The sequence below is a fragment of the Papio anubis genome, chromosome 1 (assembly GCF_008728515.1).
Source record: "Papio anubis isolate 15944 chromosome 1, Panubis1.0, whole genome shotgun sequence".
Lineage (NCBI taxonomy): Eukaryota > Metazoa > Chordata > Mammalia > Primates > Cercopithecidae > Papio > Papio anubis.
In genome coordinates, this window is record NC_044976.1 from 149,036,792 (window position 1) to 149,062,721 (window position 25,930).

General features: G+C 41.5%; 1 protein-coding gene and 1 pseudogene across 3 annotated transcripts in view; both read left to right on the forward strand.

Moving 5' to 3' along the window:
- The first annotated feature begins 7 nt into the window (after positions 1-7).
- Positions 8-25,930, forward strand: part of NSL1 (NSL1 component of MIS12 kinetochore complex) — a 51,099-nt gene continuing 25,176 nt past the window's right edge. Inside the window, exons 1-4 of one of the 3 annotated variants that reach the window (XM_009199029.3) lie at positions 8-289; positions 4,184-4,262; positions 7,871-8,001; positions 9,948-10,006. In XM_009199029.3, the coding sequence (XP_009197293.1) occupies positions 29-289; positions 4,184-4,262; positions 7,871-8,001; positions 9,948-10,006 (530 nt within the window). In that variant the 5' untranslated portion in view covers positions 8-28. The remainder of the gene's footprint in view (positions 290-4,183; positions 4,263-7,870; positions 8,002-9,947; positions 10,007-25,930) is intronic. The other 2 variants (XM_031655794.1, XM_003918793.5) reach the window with 2 other exon arrangements.
- LOC108584047 lies at positions 4,269-5,321 on the forward strand (annotated as a pseudogene).

Consider the following 25,930-nt stretch of genomic DNA (forward strand, 5'->3'; position numbering starts at 1 on the left):
AGTGGAAACCCACTTTTCCGCTCCCAGAATGCCCCGCCCCTCGTTCAGACGAAAAATGGCGGGGTCTTCTGAGTTGGTGGTCCTTGACCCCCCATGGGACAAGGAGCTAGCGACGGGGACAGAGAGTCAGGCCTTGGTCTCCGCCACTCCCCGAGAGGACTTTCGGGTGCGCTGCACCTCGAAGCGGGCTGTGACCGAAATGCTACAACTGTGCGGCCGCTTTGTGCAAAAGCTCGGGGACGCTCTGCCGGAGGAGATTCGGGAGCCCGCGCTGCGAGATGCGCAGTGGGTACGGGACCAGTTAGCCACTTCTTTACTTATCACCCCCTTACCCAACACCCAGGATCTTAGGATTCAGAAAGATCCCACGCCAGGCCTTGGCAGAATTAACGGTGCCCCAGACTACTGTAGAACCAGTCGGAGAAATGCGAGGGGAGAAAGAAATCTATGCTAATATCAGCTGGGTCTTATTAATTACTTAGACCAGCGCTGTACAGTGAAAATACAAGGCAAGCTAATCCTTATGTAGTTTTAAACTAAAAGTAAGAAATAGGTGAAATTAATGGATATAAAACATTTTGTTTAACCCAATAAATCCAAGATATTTTAACATGTAATAATATCAAATGAATGAGATATTTTACATTATTTTGTTCGTACTAAGCTTTTTCAAATCTGTTGTCTTGCATTTATGGCACATCTTTTGAACTAGCTACATTTAAGTGCTCAGTAACTACAAAGTGGCTGGTGGCTCACCTGTTGGACAATGCAGCCCTAGACAATGAGGAATTCTCCTGGAAAGGGTAATTCTGGAAGTCAGCCATTCACCCAACCAGCATTTGGTCTTTCCTTTTGCCTGATTGATTGATTGATTGATTGAGACGGAGTCTTGCTCAGTCGCCCAGGCTGGATGTCGGCTCACTGCAAGCTCCACCTCCCGGGTTCACACCGGTCTCCAGCCTCAGCCTCCCGAGTAGCTGGGACTACAGGCTCCCACCATCACGCCCGGCTAATTTTTTGTATTTTTAGTAGAGACAGAGTTTCACTGTGTTAGCCAGCATGGTCTCGATCTCCTGACCTTGTGATCCGCCCGCCTTGGCCTCCCAAAGTGCTGGGATTACAGGCGTGAGCCACCTCGCCAGGCCTATTAACCTTTATTTTTAATGTTTGTGCTGTGGTCTTTCATAACTCACAAATGTGTTGTATTATGAGCTTTTAATTTTTTTCCCCTACCTATAAGTAGATTGATGCCTGTTATAAGGAAGCACACAATCCCTTTCTTTCTTGTCTTCCCAAAAAACTACCACCTTCAGGGCTTTGCAAAAATATTTAAGAAAGGCTGGGGAAATGCAGTATAAGGGCAAATATGTGATCGTAGATAGTAAAGTTTTCAACCAACACAATTTTTTAAAATGTATTTTAGTCTTGTAAAGAAAATGTTTTCACTCTAAAACAGGCAAAAGGGGTCGGGCGGTGGCTCACGCCTGTAATCCCAGGACTTTGGGAGGCCGAAGCAGGCGGATCACAAGGTCAGGAGATCGAGACCATCCTGGCTAACACGGTGAAACCCCATCTTTACTAAAAAATAATAATAATAATAAAAAATTAGCCGGGCATGGTGGCAAGCACCTGTAGTCCCAGCTACTCAGGAGGCTGAGGCAAGAGAATGGTGTGAACCAGGGAGGCGGAGCTTGCAGTGAGCCAGATCGTGCCACCACACTCCACCCTGGGCAATATAGCAAGACTCCGTCTCTAAAACAAAAAACAAAACAAAACAAAAGGCTAAGTGGAAGAATGAAGAAACACTTTAAAAAAAAAAAAAAAGGTTAAGTGGAAGAATGAAGAAATACTTCCTGGGTTGTGACTCTGTATGTAGTTTTGTATATAGTGACTCATGTCATTCCCTCCTTGCAAGCAAGGCAAGAATAGGGATATATCTCAGGACATCTTTTTTTGGGAGAAGACTTTTGTTGTATAATGATCTTAGAATTTGTCTGATTCTAGGAAGTGCTAAGGTATTTAAAACATTTAGGTATCTTACAGAAAAAGAGGAACTTGGCTTAACCTATTATATCCTATTTAGTGGGATGATAAAGTGAATTATAAGATTAAGTTTCCAGGGCTTAGACTACCACAGGAATTCACTTGTGTTTTATTTTAAATAAAGCAGAAGTTTTATGTTGTATCTCTGTTTAAAACTGCATATTAAGTAGCAGATTTTCTTTAAAAACAGTATTGGTAGCAGTCTGCAATGAATATTACAAAGACAATATGTTTTCTCAGCAATTCTTGAAAGTACTTCTAAAACATACATAGGCCGGGCATGGTGGCTTACACCTGTAATCCCAGCGCTTTTAAGGCTGAGGCGGGTGGATCACCTGAGGTCATGAGTTCGAGACCAGCCTGGCCAACATGGTGAAACCCTGTCTGTACTAAAAATACAAAAATTAGCCGGATGTGATGGCGCTTGCCTGTAATCCCAGCTATTCCGGAGACTGAGGCAGGAGAATCGCTTGAACCTGGGAGACAGAGGTTACAGTGAGCCAAGATTGTGCCATTGCACTCCAGCCTACTTTGCTTGACAAGAGTGAAACTCCATCTCAAAAAAAAACAAAAAACAAAACCATAAAATAAGGAATTCACTTTATGAAATCTTTGAAATGTAGAATATGTACTTTAACTTATAATTATCAGTCATTTGGTTTATGTTATTTTTAATTATACAGAGGGTACAAAATATATGCTCATAAAAAATTCAAACAATAGCATAAAGCAAAATTCTTCTTTGAGTTCCCCTTCCCCAGCCCTCTTCCTTCTAGGACATAATGTACTATTTTGGAGAGTACCTGGGGAGAGAAAACTTTCTATACCCCCTTTCTGTGGCTTTACTTCTTTCTCTCTGTTTATGTTTGTCTCCATTAATAGTGTTGTGCTGATGAACTGTTATTGACCCGCCTTTTTTGAAACCAAACGTGTCTGACTATAACTTGTTAGTGTTATGTAGAGATTGTCTTCATTCTTTTTAGGTACTGTGTGGTATGAATATTGTCTATTTAACTTGTCTAATTTTGAATTTAGGTTTTTTCCCACAATTAAAAAAATTTCAAACAGTGCTGAAATGAACATTTCTAGCACATTCTCTTTGTGTTTTTATGAGAGTAGTCTTTTAGGATACATTGCTAGAATTGAAATTATTGGCTAATAGGAAATGTGTACTGCCAAATTCCTTTAGTCCTTCATTATTTAAAAAAAATTTTGATGAAGGCCAATTTGTCTATTTTTTGTTTGTTTTTGTTTTTTAGTTCTTTATCTTTTAATGTATTGTGAACATTTTCAACCTTATAAAAAATTAGTTTAGTACAGTGAACACCCATATATCCACCACCAAACTCAACAGTTGTCAAAAGTTTGTTACAGTTGCTTCTCCCTCTGTCTCCCAGGCTGGAGTGCAGTGGCAATCATAGCTCACCGTAACCTCAAACTTTTGGGCTCAAGTAATCCTCTAGCCTCAGCTTTTCAAGTAGCCGGGACTACAGGCCTGTGCACCTGTGCCTGGCTAATTTTTAAAATTTTTGGTAGAGAAGGGTGTCTCACAGTGTTGCCTAGGCTGGTCTGGAACTGGCCTCAAGCAATTCTCTTGCCTTGGCCTCCCAAAGTGATGGGATTATAGGCGTGAGCCACTGCACCTGGCCTACATTTGCTATTTTAAAGCAAATCTTAGATCTCATGTCATTTCATCCCTACATAAGTGTTCATCTCTCCAAAATATAGCCCTTTATAAAATATAAATTAATTTTATTTTTAAGCATGTATATTTTTCCTCTTGTTAACATCAACAGTCATTCAGCAGCATATGTAGTACTTATACTCCCGAGATTCAACTGAGCCTAAATTTGTTAGCTTTTTTTTCATTCTAGGAACTTTTTTTTTGTTTATAAGAATATTCCAAATTTTTGTATCAGATTTTCTCTTGGGTAGCATAATGGCTTTGAGACCAAAAGTGCAGGTGGAATCAATGATTGAACTGGAATCTTCATTGAAAAGAATAAATATACTAATTAGCTATTCTGCTACTTTTCTTTATTTCCTCTGTCACAAATCTGGAAGTGTTATTTTGCCAAAATGTTTGAATTTAGTATTTAAAATTATTTTTAGTGACTTGACTACTGTGAATTTATTGCAGACTTTTGAATCAGCTGTGCAAGAGAATATCAGCATTAATGGACAAGCATGGCAGGAAGCTTCAGATAATTGTTTTATGGGTATGTGACTTTTTCCTTCTATTACTAATTTCTGGGTTATTTTTGCAGCTAATTTTGTTTTGAATGCTGTTTTTTAATCTCCATATTTAGTGTTATTTATTTTCAAGAAGTTCTTTACTAGGGGAATAATAAAGAACTGAGATTATCTTTCGGCCGGAACTGCCATCTTCCAATAATTCGCCAAAATGATGAACACAAAGGGAAAGAGGAGAGGCACCCGATATATGTTCTCTAAGCCTTTTAGAAAACATGGAGTTGTTCCTTTGGCCACGTGTATGGGAATCTATAAGAAAGGTGATATCGTAGCATCAAGGGAATGGATACTGTTCAAAAAGGAATGCCCCACAAGTGTTACCATGGCGAAACTGGAAGAGTCTACAATGTTCCCCAGCATGCTGTTGGCATTGTTGTAAACAAACAAGTTAAGGGCAAGATTCTTGTCAAGAGAATTAATGTGCGTATTGAGCATATTAAGCACTCTAAGAGCTGATGTAGCTTCCTGAAACGCGTGAAGGAAAATGATCAGAAAAAGAAAGAAGCCAAAGAGAAAGGTACCTGGGTTCAACTGAAGCGCCAGCCTGCTCCACCCAGAGAAGCACACTTTGTGAGAACCAATGGGAAGGAGCCTGAGCTGCTGGAACCTATTCCCTATGAATTCATGGCATAATAGGTGTTAAAAAAAAATAAATAAATAAAAGACCTCTGGGCTGGAAAACAAAAATAAAAAAAAGAACTGAGATTATGACTTCAGTAATCATCTTTGTCAATAGTTTATTGGAAAATACCGTAGAGCTATCTCCAGATGACAAAAGAGGCCCAGGGAATTTCTGTAATTACTTACAAAGCAAATTGTATTTTTGTAAGTGATCTCTAGAGTGAATAGTGAAATACCCTTGAAAGTGTGAAGTTAAGTTATACAAGTACCATGTAAAGGATGTGGTTACATCTTTGTAGAAGGCTCCTTAAAAAAACAATTTTTTTTTTTTTTTGAGATGAAGTCTCATTGTCATCCAGGCTGGAGTGCAATTTCACAGTCTTGGCTCACTGCAACCTCTGTCTCCCAGGTTAAAGTGATTCTTGTGCCTCAGCCTCCCGAGTTGCTGGGATTACAGGCATGCACCACCTTGCCTAGCTAACTTTTTGTATTTTTGGTAGAGGACAGGGTTTCATCATGCTGCCCAGGCTGGTCTTAAACTCTTAGCTTCAACCTCCTAAAGTGCTGGTATTACAGATGTGAGGCACTGCGCCTGATCTTGTTCTCAACTCTTGGCTTATAGTAGGCACCTATGAAATATATTAAATTAATGAATAATTCTTTCCTGTTCAATTTTTCTTTTCTTTTTAGATAGAGTCTCACTCTTACCCAGGCTAGAGTGCAGTGGCACGATCTCAGCTCACTGCGACCTCCACCTTCTAGGTTCAAGAGATTCTTATCCCTCAGCCTCCCAAGTAGCTGGAATCATAGGTGCTTGCCACCACGCCCAGCTCATTTTTGTATTTTTAACAGAGATAGGGTTTTACCATGTTGGCCAGGCTGGTCTCGAACTTTCAACCTCAGGTGATCTGCCTGTCTTGGCCTCCCAAAGTGTCGGGATTACGGGTCTTCGCCTGGCTCCTGTTCAAATTTTGTTATGCATTTTAGTTGTAGCTTTATCATTGGGTGGTGCTAAGAAAGGATTTTCCTGGAGACTTTTTTTTTTTTTTTTGGTACTAATTGTGAAATAGTACATTCTTTTCTTCAGGCTAATTATTTAACTTTTTCAATGGATAAATGAAAATTTAGGGAGGGCTGCTTATATAAATAATTATTCAAAGTAAGAGATAACTGTTATTTCTTGTCCTCAAAAGAAGGGTACTTTCACAATGTATACTACTGGGTGATGAGTGCACTAAAGTCTCAGACTTCCCCACTGTACTATTCATTCATGTAACCAAATACCACTTGTACCCCAAAAGCTATTGAAAATCAATCTGTGTGTCTATCTAGGAAAGAAAAGAAGGAAAGGAAGGGAAGAAGGGAGGGAGAATGAATGGGAAGGAAAGGGAAAGAAAGAAGGAAGGAAGGAAAGAGAAAGAAAAAGGAAAAAAAGGGTACCCTCGAACTAATTTAGTGGGATTCAGTTAATATTTGTTACATGAATGAAAGACTATACCTGATATACTTGATTATCTTTATCTGATATGTATATACCAAAACATATCAGCAGTTTCTCAAAATGTTTCAAAAAATTACCTTTCAGATGTTAGATTTCTTCCTAATAAAGCTTGTGATCAATAAAATAAATAAGTCCATTTCTAGCATAGACTTTGACACAAAAGGGCAATATGAGGACCATTTAACCTGAAAACTTAGCTCTTTAGTATTTGTAATTACTTAATATTTTTACTGTTTAAAATTATTTTCAAAATAAAGTTAGATGGCTCACCTACATTCCTTTCGTCTAGGGTGCTTCGTTTCTGGGCCCCATCTCAGACTTACTGAATCAAAATTCTGTACTGCTGAAAACCAAACACTGCATGTTCTCACTCATAGATGGGAATTGAACAATGAGAACACTTGGACACAGGGTGGGGAACATCACACACTGGGGCCTGTCGTGGGGTAGGGGGAGGGGGGAGGGATAGCACTAGGAGATATACCTAATGTAAATGACGAGTTAATGGGTACAGCACACCAACATGGCACATGTATACATATGTAACAAACCTGCACGTTGTGCACATGTACCCTAGAACTTAAAGTATATAGAAAAAAAAGAAATCTGTACTCCTAACATACTCGTTAGGTGTTTCTTCTAACGTTTGAGAATCACTGTTTTAAAACATGAAAAAGCATATGAGAAAGTAGAGTTAGCTAAATGAAAGAAACTCTAAACTCACTGTATCTTTCAGTTTTTCCTATCATCAATCCAGTTGAGTCCTATTTCAGATCTAGTTACTCCACTCACTGCTACTGTCATAGCTTTGGATCAGTACATGATAAGTCAAAACTTCTTAGCATCCCTGATATTAAATACCCTTTACAGCCTGGTTCTTATATATTTTATCATCCATTTTTCCTTTCCTTTATTCTGTAGCCATTTAGAACTTTTCTCAGGTCTCCAAAGATTAGGATCTTGCAAATACTGTTTCCACTGCCTAAAATGCTTCTCTTTATTCCTTTTTTCCCCCTACCACTTTTTATCCATTGGACTTACACTTCTATTTCAAGCTCAAATGTTACTTCTTTAAAGTCTTACCTTTCCCAGTCAGTTTTCCGTTGTTCTGTGTCCTGATGGCATTTTGTTCATACTTCTATTGCTTTTATCAGTTTGCTTTGCAATTACCTGTTTCTTTCAGCAAACTGTGAACTCTTAGAGAGTAGGAATCATGTTGTGCTCATCTTTGTATTTCTCTTGTTTAGGCCTAGCTTCTTATAGATGTTCAATAATTGATTGTTCAATGCATAAATAAATTAATCACCGAAGTGGGGGCATTCATTAACTTGCCATATTTGTTTTCCTTTATTATTTTGTGTTTTCTAAATTTAGTTTATAGCACATTTCCATACAGAATATAAACCATGAGTTTTAGGGAACTTTTTATATATATTTTTTTTTCTTAAATAGATTCTGACATCAAAGTACTTGAAGATCAGTTTGATGAAATCATAGTAGATATAGCCACAAAACGTAAGCAGTATCCCAGAAAGATCCTGGAATGTGTCATCAAAACCATAAAAGCAAAACAAGAAATTCTGGTAAGATGATTTGCCTTTAAAATGTTATCGTATATTTTACCACAATAAAAACATTAAAATATAAGGCTCTACGTGGAGATAAGTGACATTTTGTTGCCTTTTTCTTTCCTGCCTCAATTAGTATTGTTTGTCTCTTATAAGACTTTCCTTTTCTAAATTATACTATGACATAGTATAGTCATACTATACTGTGTTTTGAACACACTGGTTCAAAACTGAAAAAAATGAAAGATATAGTGAGTGGTTAAAATTGAAATTGGCGATGGAAGACTGACAATGACTTTATGATTCTGAGACCAGGATGGAAAAAGAAGCTTTTCTTTCAACACTTTTCTTTGTTTGTCGTTTGTTTTTGGCATATATTTATATGTTTGTATATTTTGGAAGGCCCTTTAGTTAAATTGATGATGAGATTGTTTTAGTACCTGTTCATAACACTGAAATTTGCTTTATGAATTGGGCGTAATTTGTTTTGCTGCAAAAATCATAACCATCTGGGTCACAAGACCAGGAATTCAGCTCCTTCGGCATGAGCTTTTTAGACAAGCAGAGTCATAGACTTCCTTCTTATAATTACTGTAGATACCAGTGACCAACCATATCACACCCTCATCTTTTCAGATTTGTTAGGAAATCTGGTAAAATAATCAGTAGGAAATAGGAAATCCACATGAAAATTGGACCCAAATCTTCCCTTGGTAGGGAAGGGAGGTTTGCTGGGAATAGCATTGTCCCTCCAGTGAGGTACATGTTGTGTTTAGATTATGCTATACTATTGCCTTTAGTTTTTGAAATTAGTACATAAACATTCACATATAAATCTTCTAGTTGCCTCGGTTTCAGGATTGTTTCAGGGCATTATATGCCTGGTTTAATATTGTATCTAAAACATATTAGTTATTCTGTGAAAAACAATATTCATGAGCAGAATTTTTAACTTTTTTTTATAGCAGTTCTCAAATACCCCATTCCATCACTTCCCCCACCCCTCCTACTTGGAAGTTTTTTTCAGGAAAAACATTCAAAGTGTATTTTTCAGTGTCTCGCTTGTTACTGCCCCACTGCCCCCAAGCCCCCAAAGCTAGTCATCCATATTGCAGAAAAGAAAGACGGTTGGCCTAGGTGAGGTACTGCTATGGTAGTTTAAAAAGTAGTGCAAAATGGATGAGGTGAGGATACCAAAGACCTTTTTAAAATTTTTTCCTGCCCTGCCATGTCCTGTGTCTTTCCTCCCTTCTTCCCTCCTTGTTGCCCATACTGGTCTCAGACTCCTGAGCTCAAGACATTCTCCTGCGTGGGCCTCCCAAAGTGCTGCGATTACAAGTGTGAGTCACCACAGCTGGCAGAAGACCTTTTTTTTCTTCTTGTTTTCTTTCTTTTAACCTTTTTGGCTTCTGCTGGCTTTGGACAAGAATAAGGAAGAGCATTTTCCTCTTTCTTTTTGCCTGAATTGTAGATTCTGTGCCAGTAATTCTGCTACTATAATTTCAGTGTGTCACAGGATATATAGGCTTAGTGTGGTGGTAATGTAGCCTCGCCACCTTTTAGAACCAAGTTTTCATGGAAATAATGCATTTTGAGTTCCAAACGCTTGTCCTGAATGAACTTTTGAAACATAGTCAGTTCACAATTGGAGACTACCCTGTACTTTAAACATAACATTCAGTCTCTGTGCTTTTAATTTGCTTGATTGCTTCTTCTGATACTTTTTTATGGTACCACTTCTCAGTGTATGCAGTAGGTGGCAGTACTGTAAAAGACATAATTCAGACTTAGTTTGACTGGTTTTACCTTCTCCGCTTCTCTTCCCTGCAGACAGTAGGATTTAATTTTTTTCCTCAAAAGAATGGTACTATTTATTCTAGTATATTTGCCATATTAGCTGAAAGAGATGTTTATATGAAGCATTAAGTGATTAAATCTGTTTTAATTTATGTTATGTTTAGAAGCAGTACCACCCTGTTGTACATCCACTGGACCTAAAATATGACACCGATCCAGGTGAGTCGGTATCCATTTGTGGTAAAAATGAAGCATCTGCTTATAATTTTTATGGGTTTCTGATACTCTTCTAAAAGGATCAACATCAAGGATATTCTCCCTTTGATGCTTTAACTTCCTACAAGTTATTGATGTTTAGCATTTCAACTAGAATTAAGAGGACTAGCTTTATACCTGTTGACTCAGAATTCCAGGGGTGTTACCCCGGAATCTTAGCTTTTATAAAGTTCTCACCTGATGCAGACTATTATAACACATACCCATCTCTAACTTCTAATACCCTCCTATTTCTGTAATTGTACTTTCCAATCTTTGCATTACAGCCAAAGCTATACTATTAAGGCATTCTCTCATAGTGTCACACCTGGTGCAGTCACCATCATTGGTTTCTCATTATTTCTAAAATCAAATAAAAATATATTGAATTTAAGAAGAGATAAGTATACTCATTATGCCTTTGAACTCAGTTTTGTTTCCATTTAGATGTATCCCATACAACAGGGAGAAAGAAACTTGACACAAACAAATTTATGTAAATCCAGCAACAGAACTAGCATTGCTAAAAATGTAGATTATGTATATTTTCAAATGACTGTGTTCTCACATTTAAAAATTTATTACAGTTTTTCTAAGAGTCCTTTTGGAATTTCCCTTTGGCACTCAAAAATGCCATTTCTAAACTGTTAGGATAAAACAGTTAAATCCCCGATTTATTTATATGGGATATTTATACTTAAAGCTTTGAGTACTTTGTTGAATTCTGAATTACTCTTTAATATGTTCCTTCACCTTTCCCAAATATCTTAAGCTAATGGGATAAACCGAGGGTGGGGGGAAGTATAAGCATAAAGCTACTCTGAAGTTGATTAAAATCACATCACTTACTGTGTTTGACATTAAAAATTGACCTAGGACCTAACACTTATCAATTTCCATGGTTCACTAAAAAGGGGTAGTTGCCAATATGCAGTGGTTGACATATACTTGTTTTGGTTTTGAATAACATAAAAACAGTAATTGAAACTTGTGGTATTATGATATACTCAAGTATTACTTTTTAGATGCAGTTAATTTCCCTCTAAAGAAACTTAGTTACCTTTTTATCCTAGGGAAAACACACTTAGTTAAATTATCCTTTGAAATGTGATTTTACTTTCACTGTTCTGATTATGTAGTACTAGTGGAAGAATCTTCTGTATCATATGATTCAGACTTCAAAAGTAAGCAAAAGAATTATAATCTATCTTTTGGATAGATTTTGAGTTTTTTCATTATGTATTTTCATAACATTAACAAGCTTAGAATAGCATCAGTTCCTTAAGGACAGCAAAATTAGCTTACAGTTATTAACTTTATATCTTTGGCCAAGTCACCTGACTTCTTCAAGCATCAGTTTCATTATTAGTAAAATGACAAATTATAGATTTGCCGTCTGATGCTTTTGGCGTGAATTCCAGCTCTGCACTAAATATTACAGAATGTCCTGCCTACTTATCAAGGTTGTAGTATAACCAAACCGCATAAGGGACTGTATAAACTATATAATCAAAACAATACATAACTAGTAGTTTATAAGGATATACTGTGTAATAATAATGCTATTATAAATTGCATCCCATTTATAATAGTATACTGTGGGGAAAAGAGAGATCAGACTGTTACTGTGTCTATATAGAAAGAAGTAGACATAAGCGACTCCATTTTGTTCTGTATTTGAGATGCTGTTAATCTGTGACCCTACACCCAACCCTGTCTTTGCAAGAGACATGTGCTGTGGTGATTCAAGGTTTAACGGATTTTGGGCTGTGCAGGATATGCTTTGTTAAACAAGTGCCTGAAGGCAGCTTGCTGATTAAAAGTCATCACCATTCTCTTAATCTCAAGTATCCAGGACACATACACTGCGGAAGGTCGCAGGGACCTCTGCCTAGGAAAGCTAGGTATTGTCCAAGGTTTCTCCCCATGTGATAGTCTGAAATATGGCCTCGTGGGAAGGGAAAGACCTAATCGTCCCCCAGCCTGACACACATGAAGGGTCTGTGCTGAGGAGGATTAATATAAGAGGAAAGAAGGCCTCTTGGCAGTTGAGATAGAGAAAAGCATCTGTCTCCTGCCCGTCCCTGGGCAATGAAACATCTCGGTGTAAAACCTGATTGTCTGTTCTATTTACTGAGAAAGGAGAAAACCGCCTTAGGGCTGAAGGTGGGACGTGCTAGCGGCAATGCTGCTCTTTATGCACTAAAAAGGTTTATGGAGATGTTTGCATATGCATATCAAGGCACAGCACTTTTCCTTAAACTTATTCATGTCACAGAGATCTTTATTCATATGTCTTACTGCTGACCTTCTCCCTACGATGATCCTATTATCCCGCCACTTCCCTTTTTCTAAGATGGTAAAGATAATGATCAATAAATACTGAGGGAACTCAGAGACCCGTCCTCTGTATGCCGAGCGCTGGTCCCCTGGGCCCACTTTTTCTTTCTCTATACTTTGTCTCTGTGTCTCATTTCTTTTCTCAAGTCTCTTGTTCCACCTAATGAGAAATGCGCACAGGTGTGGAGGGGCAGGCCACCCCTTCAGTATACATTATAGTATTGTATACCTTATAATCTACCGAACTGGTAGAATCATATGAAACTGATTAAAATGGCTTAGTAAGAAAGTGGAAAGCATAAATTTCTGTGGGCCTTAAAAGTCTGAATCAGCAGCATAGGAAAACTTTTGTGGGAACTTCTTGAAAGTTTTTTTTTCCTTTATTATGATATTAAGTGATACAAAATTTCTTTGAAAACTGACACTCTTAAAGAGGGTTGTCAGTTTTTCAAAACTAGGCAGTGTGTATAACATTGACTCAATTTAGTTACATTATGAACTTTGGGGAATACAAAGATAAAGCAGACAGATTCTCCCCATAAAGAGCTTATGTCTGAGTAGGAGAAATAAAAGATGAACATAAAACAGGATTCTTTCATGCCCCCTAACTGGTTCCTTTCCCAGCTTTCCCTGTTTGAATAAGTGGCATCTATACCTACATGTTGCTTTAGCTGAAGTTAACCTTGATTCCTTCTTCTGTCAAGCTCCTCATACCCAGTCCATCAATAAGTCTCATAAATTGTTCTTCGTATAATCTCACATTCGTTGACTTCTCTTCATCTTGCTATTGCCATCTCTATTCTAGGTTACCATCACTCTAGCCAGGATTTCTACAAATGCTCTCTTAGAAGGTCTTCTTGTCTCACTCTTGCTCTCTTCCATTTCATTCTGCATACATAGGGCAGAGTGATTTATTTTATTCTTTGAAATATTTCAAACATATAGAAAATAAAGAATGCAGCATAATGAACATCGCTGTTCCCACCACCCGTATTTAAGTGTTAATCACATTTTGTCATACTTGTTTCAGACCTTTTTAGAAACTAAAATGTTCAGATATAGTTGAAACTTTCTTTGTGTTTCACTTCTTCCACTATTCCATTTCATTCCCTCTTACCTCAGAAGTATAACCAGAATCCTCAAGCTGGGTAAATCCTTGCTATTCATGTTTTTATACTTAATTTATAGATATATATCCATAAACAATGTATGGGACTTAAGTTTTTATATAAATTGTATCATACTGATCATATCATTCTGCAACTTTTTTCTCCATCAACATTGTGTACACACAGAGCTCTCTTTTCATTTAGCTATTGTATATAGTATTCTAGTTTATGAATATGCCACTGTCCATTCCTCTACAGGGGGACTAACTTAGATTGTTCGTTTTTTTCTTGACATCTTGTTCTAGGTTCCATTTTTTGTTTGAGACAGGCTGAAGCCACCCAGGCTGAAGTGCAGTGGTATGATCATGGCTCATTGCCACCTCAATCTCTTGGGCTCAAGTGATCTTCCAGCCTCAACCTCCTGAGTAGCTGGGACTTCAGGCATGTGTCACCATGCCTGGCTAGTTTAAAAAAATTTTTTGTAGCTATGGGGTCCCACTGTGTTACCCAGGCTGGTCTGGAACTCCTGGGCTCAAGTTCTTCTCCCTCCTTGGCCTCCCAAAGTGCTAGGATTACAGGCATGAGCTACTGCACCAGCCTAGGTTTGTGTGTGTGTGTGTGTGTGTGTGTGTGTGTGTGTGTTTGGTTTTTTTAATTAGTCTTTTCAGAGAGTCAGCTTTTAGTTTTGTGGCCTTTCTCTAATTTTTTTGTTTGTTTGTTTTCTGGTTCCTTGATTTCTGATCTTTAGTATGATCTTCCTGTTTTTGTGGGGTTCCTGTTATTTTTAGTTTATTGAATTGAGCACTTAATTCATTTTTTTGTCTTATTTTTTAATAAATTCATTTAAGGCTACACATTTATCTCTAAGTCCTGATTTAGCTATATACTGTTATGCCCAGACCGTTTATTCCCCGAAGAAGACCACCAGAGTCCAGAGTCAAAGCTAAGCAGCAAGGATCTTTATTACAGGTTCGAACCTGGAACTCTCCCTCGCTCGCGAAACGAGACGGGCAGGAGAGCTCCCCCACTGAGCTCCGAGCAGTGTTATATAGTCTGAGAAAAGTGGGCATAGAGTTATTATACAAAACAGATACATGATTGGCTAGTGTTTGAACAAGGCGATTTGACTAACTATGATTGGTTCCCGCCATTTCTGATATTTCGGTTCAACCTTTGAGGCGGGAGAGCAGGTTTATGGCAGCAGGAGTTTATCTTACTTAAACACGTCTTGTGACCTTGCCTCAGAACTTACAAAATCTCTGGTACGTGCAGAAAACCAGGTACTCACAGAACTTACGAAATCTCTGGTATGTGCAAAGATTAGAGAGCGGAACAAAGGGTGTAGCGGGGGGGCAGGTACGCATCTATCTTTGTGTCCTTTCATTTCCCCCTCTCATAAGTAACTGGATGTCCAATCTTGGATTTCCAGAGTCTTATAATGTAGCCTCACTTTCTGGGTGCAGGAGAGGCTGGTGATGGCTACGGAGGACCATTAGTTGGATGGTATCAAACCTTTCTCTGACAAATTGTAAAATTTTATTTACCACACAGGGGCCTATAGTGAATAGAAGTAGTAAAGACATTAGGGGGCCTAAAAGGGGTGCCAGAAGGGAAAACATTGAAGAGCTCCACCAATTGTTAGCGGCTGTAGTGAATTGTTGCTTTTTCATTTCTAAGCTTAGTTTGTGTAGGCGTTGGACTCTTTCCTCAACTAACCCTGACTCATTTATATAGAAACAGCATTCTTCTTTGAGGAACATACAGGTACCTCCTTTCTCAGCCGTGAGTAAGTCTAAGGCTCTGCCGTTTTGAAGGGTGACCTGTGCTAGGGAGGTGAGCTGCCGCTGAAGGGAGGCTAGGCAATAGGCGGAGTCTTCCATAGCAACAGAGAACTGTTGTAACAGCTTGTCGTTTTCTATCATGGAGTGTTGTAGGGCCCCTCTTGCTAACCCCGCTGCGACGACAGAGGTGGTTAAGGATATTCCGGCAATTAGTGGTAGAAAAACTGCTCGTCTATGTCGCGCAGTTTCAGTTGGGGCAGTCCCTGCCCAGCCTATGAACTCTGCCGGGGTTAGCAGGGTCAGTCGGGGGACTAGTGTAACAGGGATGCACAACTGTCCGTCAGAGATGCTTTTGGACAGAGTTTTTAACAGAGTCATATTACACCAGAAGAACACACCAGGGGGAGCACGTATGGGGCTATTAGGGTATGTAGCCGTCTGGTTGCAGAGGCTGCTACTAAATGCTGAATAACAGTAGGGGTATTTTTCTTGGTATGGGTCATGGTACAGGGCTACGTCGGGTATTGCAACTGTTGATGAATTAGAATCTGGCATATAGTTTGTGGAGGGGGAGGATAGGGGAACAGCGGTTAATGGTGGTCTTCCTAGGGTTGCACACATAAAGCAAGAGGACAGGTCACCTAAGCCGGTGAGGTTGGCGACTGTTAGCCCTTCCTGTAGTAGGGTTAGCCAAGAGAAGGGCTGCAAGTCCTGTGATAGCTTGGTTTCTTGTCTGTGGATCTGTGTATGGATTAAGGGTTGAATCTGGACTAGACTTCGCCACAGATATAAGTGGCTACTGGGCCAGGTACTAGTTGATGAATAGTACACTCCCCCCATGTTGTGGGGTTGTCCACCGAGAGTCCCATGGGTCTCTAATTATCCAAGTGTAGGTGACTGGAGACTCAGTTTGGTAAAAATACCACCCTTGTTGTTCTGTCCAGTATCGGACAGAGTGCATCTTACAGTAGTTATATGGGCAACCTGCACTCTGGTGCCACCAATAATTTTTACAATTATATTCAGTCTGATCATATTCAAAACAGATCATGGGTATTGCTGGTTGGGCAATCTGGAACTTAGTGAAATTGAGGTAAACTATAGTATTACACCCGGAGGGGGGGCAGTCTGCGCTAGCTAGCAGTTTACCCACTTGGGGGGTTTCCCCGGGGTGAGTTTTGTTCTCATAGAGCCAGAACCTCCAGACATAGGGATTAGACGGCGCAGCAGTTAGGAGAGTCAGATGTATAAGGCATAAAAGCATAGGCAAGCTAGACATGGTTACGGCTATGTGGGTGACGGCGCAGGGTTAGCTTTAAGGGATTGTTCTTAGCTTTGTCTACAGTCCATGTAACCGGTGCTCCAGACGGCTCGAGAAGGTCTGATGTTGGGTCTGCTGGTTTGACGTGTGTGTAGTGGATCCACGAAGCGATGCCTTCTACTTTGAGAGCGGTGGGAGTAGTCAGGAGTACTTGCAGTGGTCCTTTCCACCTGGGTTGAAGAGTTTCTTGCCGGTGGCGCTTGACTAGGACCCAGTCTCCCGGCTGGAATGGATGAGGCGTCGGCGGAGGTCCTGCCTCGTACAGTTCTCGTAGTCTGGGCCAAATTTCCTGGTGAATTTTCTGTAAGGCTTGTAAGGAGAACAAGAGCTCAGAGACATTTTCAGTTTCAGGTTTGAGTAAGTCATCTTTTAGACTGGGGACCAGGGGTGGGGGTCTGCCATACATGATTTCATATGGTGTGAGGCCCAGTCTGTAAGGGGTATTTCGGGCCCGGAACAGAGCGTAGGGGAGAAGTACTACCCAATTAGCGCCAGTCTCCATGGTCAATTTAGTTAAGGTCTCCTTCAGAGTCCGATTCATCCTTTCTACCTGTCCTGAGCTTTGGGGCCTATAAGCACAATGTAATTACCAATTTGCCCCAAGAATGGAAGCCAAATCCTGACTTACCTTAGCAACGAAGGCTGGTCCATTGTCTGACCCTATTTGGACGGGAAAGCCATACCTGGGGAGGATTTCTTCCAAAATTTTCTTTGCTACAACCTGAGCAGTTTCTCTCTTAGTTGGGAACGCTTCTGTCCACCCTGAAAAAGTGTCTACAAAGACAAGTAAGTACTGATACCCATATTTTCCAGGCTTTATCTCAGTAAAGTCTATTTCCCAATAGATACCAGGCCTAGTTCCTCTACACCTAATTCCTGCAGCGGTCTGGGTTTGGGGGCAAGCGTTGTTCAGTTGGCAGGCTTTGCAATTTGTTGTGACATCGCTGGCCAGTTCAGCTATGTGCCTGATTCTGAACTTGGCGTGCCTGATTAAGTCTATCATTCGCCGGGCACCCAGGTGAGTTGTCCGGTGGATGTGTTCCAACACCTGCCGTCCTAATTTCTCTGGCAGGATGGTTTGGTCGTTTATATCAGTCCTCCACCCATTTTTAACCTGTTTTAGGGGAAGCGTGTCCATCCATTCGCGATCCTGTTCGGTATAGTCGGGAAAACATGGCAAATTTCGCGGGCCAGGATCGGGGAGCTGGAGCGCGAGGAGCTGACTGGGAGCTTTTGCTATGCTCCTTGAGGTTTGGTCGGCTAAGAAGTTGCCTCGAGCAATTGGCGTAGTTGGTTTCTGATGCCCAGGGCAATGTACGATAGCCAATTTCTTTGGTTTCCACAAAGCAGTTAATAGAGCTAGGATCTCTTGCTTGTTTTTTATTTCTTTGCCTTCGGCTGTTAATAGTCCCCTCTCTCTGTAGATGGCCCCATGTATGTGCGCAGTAGCGAAAGCATAGCGGCTATCCGTGTATACTGTTAGTTTTTTCTCTGCCCCTAGGGTGAGGGCCTGTGTGAGTGGTATCAGTTCGGCTCTTTGGGCCGATGTCCCTGGAGGCAAGGGTTCCACCCAGATTACCTCAGTCTCTGACGTTATAGCCGCTCCTGCATACCGCTGGCCTTGGTGGACGTAGCTGCTGCCATCAGTGAACCAGATGAGTTCTGTGTCGGGGAGCGGACAATCTTGCAGGTCCTCCCGCACCCCATGCACCTGAGCCAGTATCTCAGTGCACTCATGGAACGGGGCATCCAAGTCTGGATTTGGCAGCAGTGAAGCAGGGTTTAAAGAGGTTGGGGGCAGAAAAGTTATTCTGAGGGGGTTTAACAGCAGTCCTTGATAGTGGGTGAGCCGGGCGTTACTCATCCATCGGTCCGGCGGCTGCTGGAGGACGCCTTCAATGGCATGCGGGGTTATAACGCGCAACTCTTGCCCCATGATAAGTTTATCAGCGTCTCGGACCATTAGGGCGGTCGCCGCAATTATCCACAGGCAGGGTGGCCAGCCAGCAGCCACTGAATCTAATTTTTTTGACAAATAGGCAACTGGCCTCTGCCAGGGGCCTAGGTACTGTGTTAACACGGCTTTTGCAACACCCTTACTTTCATCCACGTATAAGTGGAAGGGCTTGGAGACATCAGGGAGCCCCAGCGCGGGGGCTGATAACAAGGCAGTTTTGATTTGTTGAAAGGCCAGCTCAGCCTCTTCCGTCCAATTGAAGGGCTGCCGTTCCTTTGTTGCCTGGTATAGGGGCTTGGCTAACTCAGCAAATCCGGGTATCCATAACCTACAGAACCCTGCTGACCCCAGGAATTCTCTCACTTGCCGTGTCGACTGGGGTCTAGGGATGTGTAGGATTGTTTCCTTTCGGGCTTTGGTTAGCCAGCGTTGCCCCCCTTTTAATAGGTACCCCAGATAAGTTACCTCTGACTTGCAGATCTGAGCCTTTGTTGCTGAGGCTTGGTAGCCTAGCTCCCCCAGAGTCTTCGAGAGGTCCTCAGTCCCTTGAACACAAGTTTCCGGGGATCTGGCTGCTATTAAGAGATCATCAACATATTGCAAAAGAGTTATTTCAGGGTGTTGCCGCCGGTACTCACCCAGATCTTCATCAAGGGCTTCATCGAACAGGGTTGGCGAGTTCTTGAACCCTTGTGGCAGCCTGGTCCATGTTAGCTGACCGTTGATGCCCCTCTCAGGATCTGTCCATTGAAATGCAAAGAGTCCTTGACTTTTGGGAGCCAGAGGAAGGCTGAAGAAAGCATCTTTTAGATCAAGAACGGTATACCACTGTTTTTCGGGATGTAAAGCACTCAGAAGGGTGTATGGATTGGGCACAGTGGGATGTATGTCCATGACCCTTTTATTAACTTCTCTTAAATCCTGTACTGGCCTGTAGTCCGTACTGTTGGGTTTACGAACAGGTAACAGTGGAGTATTCCAGGATGAGTGGCAAGCCCGTAGGACTCCCTGGTCTAGGAGTCGGTGGATATGGGGCGTAATTCCTTCTCTTGCCTCCAGGGGCATAGGATATTGCCGAACCCGAACCGGGTCCGTCCCTGGCTTAACTTCCACAAATATGGCAGGTCGATGTTTAGCTAGCCCTAAGCCCCCAGTTTCTGCCCATGCTTCAGGGAAACGCTGGAGCCAAGAGTCAATTTCCTGATCGGGGGGCTTTTGCTCTTGATGGAGTCTGTACTCATCTTCTAAGGTGACAGTCAGGATAGATATTGGCCTGTTTTGGGAATCAGTTATCTTGGGCCCTTCTGGCTCAAAGTGGATTTGGGCCCCCATTTTTGTCAGCAAGTCCCTCCCTAGTAGAGGGCAGGGGCTCTCTGGGATGACTAGGAAGGAATGGGAGACTTTTCCCGTTCCTAAGTCTACAGTCCTCTGGGTTGTCCAGGGGTATTTTTTGATGCCTGTGGCCCCGTGCACCCAGGATGTTTTCTTAGACATTTTTCCAATTGGTTTGGTTAGGACTGAGCGTTCCGCCCCAGTATCGACCAAGAAGCGAACTGGGGACCCCTCCACTTGCAAAGTTACCCTGGGTTTGGGGAGGGGGTCCGAACCCCGTCCCCCCAGTCAGAGTCCTGGGTAACGAGTACGGAGGTAGGGTTAGCTGGTCTCTGTTTCTTTGGGCAGTCTTTAATCCAGTGACCACGTTCCTTGCAATAAACACACTGATCCTTTTCTAATCCTTGCCTAGAGCCTTGCTTTTTCTGCTTTCTGCTTTGGCCATTCCCTGCCTGGGGGAAAGCTGCTACTAAGACTTTGGTCATTTCTTTGGTTGCCTTGAACTGTTTTTCTTCTGGAGTATCCCTATTATTATAAACTCGCTGGGCCATCTGAAGGAGGTCCTGAATCTGCTTTCCTTCTAAACCTTCTAATTTCTGGAGTTTTCTTTTAATATCTGGTGCTGCCTGGTTTACAAAGGACATTACTACCGCAGCCTGATTTTCCGGTGCTTCCGGGTCCATAGGGGTAAACTGTCTGAAAGCTTCCATTAATCTCTCTAAATACACAGCGGGGCTTTCTGTCTTACCTTGTAACACAGAATATACTTTAGCCAAATTGGTGGGCTTGAGAGCTGCAGCCCGGAGACCCGCCATTAGAGTCTGGCGATAAATGAGCAGTCGTCCCCTACCTTCTGCCGTGTTGTAGTCCCATCTGGGCCGGGTCAAAGGAAAAGCCGCATTAATGAGGTCAGGATTTGCAGTTGGCTGGCCGTCATCTCCTGGAACCAGCTTTCTGGCCTCAACTTGGATTCTTTCCCGCTCCTCCGTTGTGAACAGGATTCGGAGGAGCTGTTGACAGTCATCAACATGACTGTGAGTAAACATGACACTGTCTAACAACGAGGTTAGATCTTTGGGATTATCGGAGAACCGAGCATTTTGGGACTTCCAATTGTATAAATCACTGGTGGAAAAAGGCCAATACATGAGACAGGAGAGCCCGGTATCATCGAGCGATCCTATTTCTCTGAGAGGCAGGGCTACGGTGGAGTCAGGGAGTCAGGAAGCTTGGTCCTGCAGTACGTGGCCTCGCGTTCGGCGGGCCGGCCCCCCCGGGTTACTTTCGCTCTCGGCTGCTTCCGCTTCTCGATTTCCCTCTACGGAAGCACCACCCTGGGGGACTGGGTCCTGCGGGATAAGGTGCGGATATGGTGGGGGAAGTGTGGATTCTAACGTTAGGGGGTCCTGGCTGTCTGGCAGCACAGGGGCCGAAGGAGCAGAGGGAGTCCTTTGTCTTGTAGGTCGCGTTACTAGGACCTTGCAGGGCTCAGGGATGAATGGAGTTACCCAGGGCGGTGGGTTTTCCACAAGATCCTGCCACACTAGAATATAAGGAATTTGATCAGGATGTCCTGACCGCCCTGGCAGGAAAATCTTAGTTTTTACCTTAGTAATAATAGAGAGACAGAAAGTTCCTTCGGAGGGCCACCCTACGCCGAAAGAGGGCCACTCCGAACGGCAGAAAGTAACTAGCTTTCCCTTCTTTAGTTCTATGCTTAAGTTACGCCCCCGAGCCTTCACATCCTTAAAATTGGTAACAAGGAGTGAGAGCGGCGTGCTCTGGTTGTTGCCCATCCTTGGACTGCTCCTACAAAGAGAAGGAGGGGACGAAAATGAGTGTGAAGCAGAGGGGAGTATCCGACAGGTCTGGTCCTGGAAGGGGAAGAAAAGGTTTTATGTTTCGTTTTGGACTTACACTTAACACTTAACAATAACGGACAGACAGTGAGAAACGATGAGCCTTCGCGAGCGCGTGTCGGACTTCCGACCTGAGTCAGACGGGGCAACCAAGGATGGAGGCCCCCAGATGGGCACTGGGGGACGTCTCCCACCAGTCCCGAGTGGCTGTCTTTTAGCACGTCCGCCAAGACCGTGCCACTTACAAAACAGACCAATACAGATTACAGATTACGGATTTCGCGAAATTTCAGGGAGACAGACAGAGACAAAGACAGAGACAGTGACAAAGCCGGCTTACCTACAGATTAAGATCCATTGACTTCGGGGTCTGGTGGGCTTGGGGGAAATCCCGGACGAGCCCCCATTTGTTATGCCCAGACCGTTTATTCCCCGAAGAAGACCACCAGAGTCCAGAGTCAAAGCTAAGCAGCAAGGATCCTTATTACAGGTTCGAACCTGGAACTCTCCCTCGCTCGCGAAACGAGATGGGCAGGAGAGCTCCCCCACTGAGCTCCGAGCAGTGTTATATAGTCTAAGAAAAGTGGGCATAGAGTTATTATACAAAACAGATACATGATTGGCTAGTGTTTGAACAAGGTGATTTGACTAACTATGATTGGTTCCCGCCATTTCTGATATTTCGGTTCAACCTTTGAGGCGGGAGAGCAGGTTTATGGCAGCAGGAGTTTATCTTACTTAAACACGTCTTGTGACCTTGCCTCAGAACTTACAAAATCTCTGGTACGTGCAGAAAACCAGGTACTCACAGAACTTACGAAATCTCTGGTATGTGCAAAGATTAGAGAGCAGAACAAAGGGTGTAGCAGAGGGGGCGGGTACACATCTATCTTTGTGTCCTTTCAATACCACAAGCATTGACATGTAGAACTTTCATAGTTCAGCTCTATTTTTTAGTTTCCAAATACTGTATCAAAGTTTTTGTTGTTGTTGGTTTTTGTTTTCTTTCTTTTCTTTTTTTTTTTTTTTTTTCACCATTTTCCTTTTATTGCCTTCCATTGTGTTGATTGAATTTTCTTTTTCCTTTTATTTTTCTCTTTCTCAGTTTGGAAACTATATACTATGTTTCTATTCCATTTGTGTTTCCTGTAAATTTTATTTTATTTTATTTTTATTTTATTGAGATGGAGTCTTGCTCTGTCACGCAGGCTGTAGTATAGTGGTGCAATTATAGCCTCACTGCAATCTTGACCTCCCAGGCTCAAGCAATCCTCCCACCTCAGCCTCTCAAGTAGCTGGGAGTATAGGTGCAGGCCACCGTGCCCAGCTAATTTTTTTTTTTTTTTTTTTTTTGAGACAGAGTTTCTCTCTGGTTACTCAGGCTGGAGTGCAATGGCGCGATCTCAGCTCACTGCACCCTCCGCCTCCTGGGTTCAAGCGATTCTCCTGCCTCAGGCTCCCAAGTAACTGGGATTATAGGCATGTGCCATCACACCTAGCTAATTTTGTGTTTTAAGAAGAGACAGGGTTTCACCTTGTTCATTAGGCTGGTCTTGAACTCCTGACCTCAGATGATCCACCTGCCTCAGTCTCCCAAAGTGCTGTGATTACAGACAGGAGCCACTGTGCCTGGCCTAAGAAATATTTTAATTTTCTTCTTAGTTTCTTTATTGACACAGTTGTTCAGGAGCATGTTGTTTAATTTCCATGTACTTGTATAATTTCCAAAATTCCTTTTGTTATTGATTTGTACTTTTCTTTCCATTGTGGTCTGAGAATATACTTGATATGATTTTGAATTTTTTTTTTTTTTTTTTAGGCAGTCTCGTTCTGTCGCCCTGGCTGGAGTGCAGTGGCATGTGTGATCTTGGTTCACTGCTGCCTCCTCCCCCTGGGTTCAAGCAGTTGTCATGTGTCAGCCTCCCAAGTAGTAGCTGGGATTACAGGTGTGCACCACCACACCCAACTAATTTTTGTATTCTTAGTAGAGACGGGGTCTTATCATGTTGGCCAGGCTGGTCTTGAACTCCTGGCCTCAAGTGATCTGCCCACCTCGGCCTCACAATGTGCTGGGATTACAGGTGTGAGCCACCGTGCTCAGCCTGATTTTGAATTTTTAAAATGTATTGAGACTTGTTTTGTGGTCTAACATACCTATCCCTGTATGTCAGAATGTTTCATGTGCTGATGAAAGAATGTATATTCTGTAGCAGTTGTGTGAAACGTTCTGTCTATGTCTGATAAGTCCATTTGGTCTAAAGTGCAGTTTAAATTCAATGTTTCTTTGTTGTATTTCTGTCTAGGTAATCTGTTTTATGTTGAGAGTGGGCTGTTGAAGTCCTCCACTACTATTGTGTTGATGTCTCTCTCTTTAGATAATATTTGCTTTAATCTGGATGTTCTAGTGTTGGGTATATATATATTTAGAATTATTATATCCTCTTTCTGAATTGATCCCTTTATCATTATGTAATGATCTCCTTTGTCCTTTTTTACTATTCTTGACTTAAAATCTCTTTGATCTCATACAAGTATAGCTACTCCTGCTCACTTTTGGTTTCCATTTGTGTGGAATATCTTTTTCCATTCTTTCACTTTTAGTCTGTATGTGTTTTTACAAGTGAAGTGAGGTTCTTGTAGGCAGCATATAGTTGGGCCATGCTTTTTTATCCATTAAGCTATTATTTGTCTTTTAAGTGGATAATCTGTTTACACTCAAGGTTATTATTATTGATATGTGAGGGCTTATTCCTGTCATTTTATTAGTTGAGTTCTGGTTGTTTTATATATCCTTTGTTCCTTTCTCTCATTGTTTATCATTGTGGTTTAGTGGTTTTCTATAGTGCTAACATTTGAGTTTTTTTCTCTTTCTCATTTGTGTGTCTGTTCTTCCAGTGAGTTTTATAATTTTATGTGTTTTCACATGATGGTAGATACTGTCTTTTTGCTTCCAGATGTAGAACTTCCTTAAGCATTTTTTGGAGGGCTGGTCTAGTGATATTGAATTCCTTACTTGTCTGAGAAAGACTTTATTTCTCTTTCATTTTTGGAGGATAGCTTTTCTGGGAATAATATTCTTGGCTGACAGATTTTTTTCTTTCAACACTTTAAATATATCATTGCATTCTCTCCTGGCCTCTAATGATGCTGCTGAGAGATACACTGTTAGTCTGAAGGAAGCTTCCCTTCTATGTGACTTTAAACCTTTCTCCTGTTTTTAGAATATCTTTCTTTGCCTTTTGATAGTTTGAGTATAATGTGTCTTGGTGAAGACCTTTTGGGATTCAATCTATTTGCAGAATTTTGAGCTTCCTGTATCTGTATGTGTATATCTCTTGCAAGATTTGAGAAGTTTTCAGCTACTATTTTGTTAAATAGATTTTCTTTTCCTTTACCCATTGCTTCTCCCTCTACAATACCCAGAATTCAAATATTTGGCCAGTTTATGCTGTCCCAAATGTCAGTTAGGCTTTCTTCATTTTTTTTTTTAAATTCCTCCTCCATTTTATTGTCATTGTTTGTTTGTTTTGAGACAGGGTCTCACTCTGTCACCCAGGCTAGAGTGCAGTGGAGTGATCATAACTCACTGCAGCCTTGAACTCCTGGGAGGCTCAATGGATCCTCCTGCCTTAGTCTCTTGAGTACTGAAGTTCTGAAATTATTTATTCTGCTTGATCTAGTCTATATTTTTAAAATTTTATTTCAATAGTGTTTGGGTCACAGGTGGTTTTTGGTTACATGGATAAGTTATTTAGTGGTGATTTCTGAGATTTTAGTGCAGTCCTCAGCCAAGCAGTGTACTCTGTACCCACAATGTAGTCTTTTATTCCCTCAACCCTGCAACTTTCCCCCAAAGAGTCCCTGAAGTCTTTATCTCATTCTTATGCCTTTGCATCCTCATAGCTTAGCTGCCACTTATACATGAGAATATACAATGCTTGGTTTTCTGTTCCTAGGTTACTTCACTTAGAATGATGGACTCCAACTCCATCCAGGTTGCTGTGAATGCTATTATTTTGTTCCTTTTTATGACTGAGTAGGATTCACATTTTCTTTATCCACTAGTTGGTTGATGGGCATTTGGGCTGGTTCCATATTTTTGCAATTGCAAATTGTGCTGTTACAAACGTGTGTGCATGTCTCTTTTTTCATATAATGACTTATTTTCCTTTGGGTAGATATCCAGTAGTGGC